The sequence below is a fragment of the Mytilus galloprovincialis genome, chromosome 1, assembly GCF_965363235.1.
Source record: "Mytilus galloprovincialis chromosome 1, xbMytGall1.hap1.1, whole genome shotgun sequence".
In the NCBI taxonomy this organism is placed as follows: Eukaryota; Metazoa; Mollusca; class Bivalvia; order Mytilida; family Mytilidae; genus Mytilus; species Mytilus galloprovincialis.
In genome coordinates, this window is record NC_134838.1 from 16,434,463 (window position 1) to 16,439,535 (window position 5,073).

The 5,073-nt window shown below is 32.3% G+C and overlaps 1 protein-coding gene across 5 annotated transcripts in view; it reads left to right on the forward strand.

The window, feature by feature from the left end:
- LOC143067274 (uncharacterized) overlaps window positions 1–1,627 on the forward strand; it is a 71,121-nt gene extending 69,494 nt beyond the window's left edge. For all 5 annotated transcript variants that reach the window (XM_076240404.1, XM_076240418.1, XM_076240410.1 and 2 more), the window contains one exon: window positions 401–1,627. In XM_076240404.1, the coding sequence (XP_076096519.1) occupies window positions 401–538 (138 nt within the window). In that variant the 3' untranslated portion in view covers window positions 539–1,627. The remainder of the gene's footprint in view (window positions 1–400) is intronic.
- Window positions 1,628–5,073: the final 3,446 nt, after the last annotated feature.

Genomic DNA, 5,073 nt, shown 5'->3' on the forward strand with positions numbered 1-5,073 from the left:
TCACACCATACAGCAAGCTATAAAGGGCCCCAAAATATTGTTTTGTAAAAAATTATAATTACAGAATTTATTCAAACTTGCATTCTTCTACGAGCATGAAGTTGTGCACTTACTTACTTAATTTTATTCTGATTGAAGTTTGAGTTATCCATACCAAAAAAATTGACGTCACCATTTCTGTGTATATTATTTGGAGACAGGAAGCTACACATGTCTTCTTTGGAAGATTTTCTGTGGTTTTCAAACTCACTAAGACATGCATAGTTGGAAATAACTGCACCAAACATATAGTATATTAAAAAAATATTGTCATGTCAACTGACAAATTGAAATTGCGTCTGACCTACTGGTAACAAGGATTTTTAAATGAAAATAAAATGATTTGTTTTTTTACTTTCAGAATACAGAGGACTATTTGACAGACAATGAGGCCAGATTAAGGGATGTAGAATTATTGACTGGTTTACAATTTTATATGGATTATAAAAACAGTATACAATTAAGAACTTTTTTACCTCATGGTTTATGGAGCGTTTAAAAACATATCTGTGATCTTTTTAATATCCAAGATTTATTATTTATAATCAGAATTTATGTGTATAAAGATATAGCTTTAATGATTGATAGAGACATGACATTTTTGTGCCAAGGAAAATACAATCACCCTCTTATTTTTTTTGGTATCACCAAAACTAATTACTTCTTTGTATGTTTGAACGATCAGAGTGTAGTTATGAAGTCATTGTTATTATGTGTGAGAGATTATACTAAACAAGATTTGTATTTATCATATAAACCAAATGCTTTAATGAAGATATGATTTTATAATTAAAAGTTTGAACTTAAAAAAAAAAGTCCATGTCAGTTTTGACCATTTCTGATAGTGCTCCTTTTACCTACTTGTCGCACAAATATCTTTATTAGACATGAAATTGTATTTGATTGGATTGTTAAGGTGGTACCCAACACCTTGAATAAATTTAATTTGGCTCGTTTAATTTTCATAAAATTTTGACAAAATATTTACTTTGACCCTTTGAAAAAAATTAAAAATTTCAAAAAACTTGAACCAATCACTTTCTTGGAAAAACTAAGTTGGATATATAGCTAAATATTTCTAATCAAAACAACGTGATTAAAACGTTTAGCTGATTTTACAGAGTTATCTCCCCGTAGTGTTCAGTACCACCTTAAGTAATTTTCTTTGTGAAATATCCCTCCGTCCAAAATGTTGTCTCATCAGCCATTATAAAGTAGCTTTAACAAGAAAGGATGATAGTTGTAGAATGAAATGTTAAATAGGCAGGCTCCAAGTTGAATTATATACTTGTAGCATGAACTTAAGTTCATATGGCTCATTCAGCTTTAATCAAATCATACTCAGGGATTTATGCTTATGTCCCAAATAATGTCTTTCAACAGCAAAATATCTTGACAAAAAATGCTTTCATTTTGTAGTTCAACTTTATGATCTTGTACATTTCTGAACACTTTTTTTCTTTCGAAAAATCTGCCTTATAAGCTTTTATAATATGATAATGCTAATGTTTAATGATGTTTTTGTGTTAATATATTTTTTGCATACAAAAAGGAATGGCATTTAATAAAAGAGATGATATATATTTAATAGACTTATTACTGGTATTGTGAAAAACATATTGATACTTGTTATTACTGTGCTGCAATAACCTTGTCTGTCCATGTTTGTATTATTATACACGAAATCTCTGAGTGGGAGATTTGCTACAATCGTCCTGTCCATCTGTCCATTCATCAAGCTGCTTGTAACTTTCATAATATCTGGCTTTTGTATTCAGGAATTATTATACCCATATTCCCCACTCTAGGAGTGGAGGCTAAATTGCAGTTACCTTGTGCATCTGATTATCCTGTATGACATACACTTCTGTCAAACTTTTCTCGGGGACTACTGAACAGAATGACTTCATTTTTGGTAAGTAGCTTGACAGGGATAAGGAGTAAAGAGTGAGTAATTTATGGATCTGTATGACACCTACTCCTATTTCTTGATACCATGAAATTCATTTATTTTTGTGATTACTCATTTTCATGGAATGAGTAAAACTTGCATGTTCGTGGATATTTAATTTTGTGGTTTTTCCACATTCGACATACCTATAGAAAATTTGAAACATTTAAATTTGTGTTTCACCTGTTCTCACGAATTCAACAAAATTGGTATCCAACTAATAATAATGAATCTACAGTACTTTGAATTTTGGATTTTGTTGGATGAACTTCATTGTCACACATTTTCTGCTGTACATGTACTGAACAGAAAGACTTCATATTTGGTCTGCAGCTTTTAGTTTTTGTCGAGCCTGCTACTCTTGTCGCAGAAAGCTTGACATAGGGATAGTGATTCAACGGCGAAAAGTGGCAGCTACAGCGGTGGCTACGGCTAACTTCTTGAAAGCTTTATTTTCTAGAAGGTGGAAGACCTGGATGCTTCATACTTTGTATATGGATTCCTCATGTTACAAAGTATGTCAAATGTCCTTGACCTCATATTCATGGTTCAGTGACTACTTGAAAAAAAATTTTTTTTTTGAAATGTTAAATTCTCTCTTACAAGTAATAGGATAACTAAATTTGGTATGTGCGTACCTTGCATGGTCCTTATGCCCGTCAGACAGTTTTCACTTGACCTCAACCTTATTTCATGGATCAGTGAACAAGGTTAAGTTTTGGTGGTCAAGTCAATATCTCAGATACTGTAAGCAATAGGTCTAGTATATTCAGTGTATGGAAGCACTGTAAGGTGTACATGTCAAACTGGTAGGTGTCATCTGACCTTGACCTCATTTTCATGGTTCAGTGGTTATAGTTAAGTTTTTGTGTTTTGGTCTTTTTTTCTTATACTGTATGCAATAGGTCTACTATATTTGGTGTATGGAATGATTGTAAGGTGTGCATGTCTAGCTGGCAGGTGGCATCTGACCTTGACCTCATTTTCATTGGTCAGTGGTCAAAGTTAAGTTTTTGAGTTTTGGTCTTTTTTTCTAATACTATATGCAATAGGTCAACTATATTTTGTGTATGGAAATATTTAATGATCTATATGTCAATCGCGTAGGTTTAATTAGACCTGGACCTCATTTTCTGGGTTCATTGCTCATGTTAAATTATTTTGTTTTGGTCTGTTTTTCTTAAACTATAAGCAATAGGTCAACTATATTTGTTGTATGGAAGAATTGTTAGCTGTACATGCCTGCCTGGCATGGTTCATCTGACTTTACCTCATTTTTATGGTTCATTGGTCAATGTTTAGTTTTCTTGGTTAATGTTAAAGTTTAGGTGACAGTTGTAAATAAAGCTTTATATTTAGGACAATCAACATAATATCAATGATTAGTAAAGAAGGAGAGATATTTCACCGTGTGCCCTCATGTTTACTTGTAATGCTAGAGCACTTTTCAGATAAAGGTTGAAGTATAACACAGAGAATTTATTGTGAGACAAGTGAAAAATTGCATAAATTTTTAAGTGATTAAATTCACATAACTCATAATTGGTATGTTTTGTTCCAATAAAGTGAAGATTTACCATAATCTTGGAATGTCAAATACATACAGTTATCTTGTAAATATTTCAAGCTTCATTTGATTATAGCATTGTTTTCAGACACAATCTGAAGGATTCCCATGACATTTGGTGTGATTGTTCCCATAGACAAGAAAGAATTATCTATTTGCAAGGTCAACCTAAAAGGAATTACTTCTATACTTAATAAATTGCTTCACCGAGCGCAGCTGGATACGACCACATTTAAATGCATCATAATAGGCTTCTGACACAGAATAACTGCAGTCAGAGAACTTTGAATTATATGATTTGAATTTATATTCATTCTTTGCTATTGTGCAATACACCATGCTGTTGTGAATTGACCCCACCCCCCTTTCCTCAACATATGGTCAAAATCTCAATTCAAGTTTCTAATGGAGTTTGTAACCATAATTACCCATTTAATAATTTAAAAGCAGTGTAAGGGAGGTAATCCCAAATTTTACTTAAAAGTAATTGTCCATTAACCAGGACACTCTTGTTTTTTCCCCTTTTTTGCCCCTAATTCCAAAACGGTTTTATTAGCCATAACACCCCAAAGTCAATCATAACCATCCCTTTCTGGTATGGAACTTTGTGGTATAACTTCAGAGAGATCCATACCAGTTCCATAAAATATTGTCTGGAAACTAGAAAAATGCTTATTTGGGCCTCATTTTGACCCCTCATTCCTAAACTGTTAGGACCACAACCCCAAAAATCAATCCCAACCTTCCTTCTGTGGTTATAAACCCTTGTGTTTAAATTAATAGATCACTTATACTAAAGTATTTTGTCAGGTAACCAAGTCTCTTCAGACAACGCTGACAGCTATATATGAATGATAAAAATTTGCGGTCCTATAAAAATAGAAGGGACATCAAAGGTGCAATAAAAAGAACCCAAAAGTCAACGAGAGACACAACACCATTGTCCACAGCTAAATAAATACACTAACAACTGTCTGAAAAACAAAATACACAAAACTTGTCCAAGAAGTCTTATGCCTCATAAGGGATGCAACACAAATTTTCGACACTGCTTTGAGCCCCAAACTGAATTTCATTTTGTATCCTCCAAAAATAATCAATTTATAAACATGTATTTTCTGTATACATCAAATGTCACCTATAGAATAGAACCCAGAGACAACTATCCCAGCGCAACCACATCTAATTGATGAATCTGCAATTGTCCATGCTATCTTGAAAATTCAACTCAGAAGTTAAATAGGAAAACTTCAAATATGATGAAATAAGTAGCATTTGACTCTAAAATAATAGAGGCAGTGGAATTAATACTGGTCCTTTCAGCACTAAAGATATCACTTCTGATAGTTGTTTACTAATAGTTGTTTACTAAAATTGTTTACACTTTTCATATGGAGTTCATCAACACCTTTTGACATCCAGCACTAATTTTATAATTGATTTGTTTGTTTTCAACCAGAATACAAAATCTATTCTTTTTTATATTTTATTTCATGCTCATATAATAACGATATAA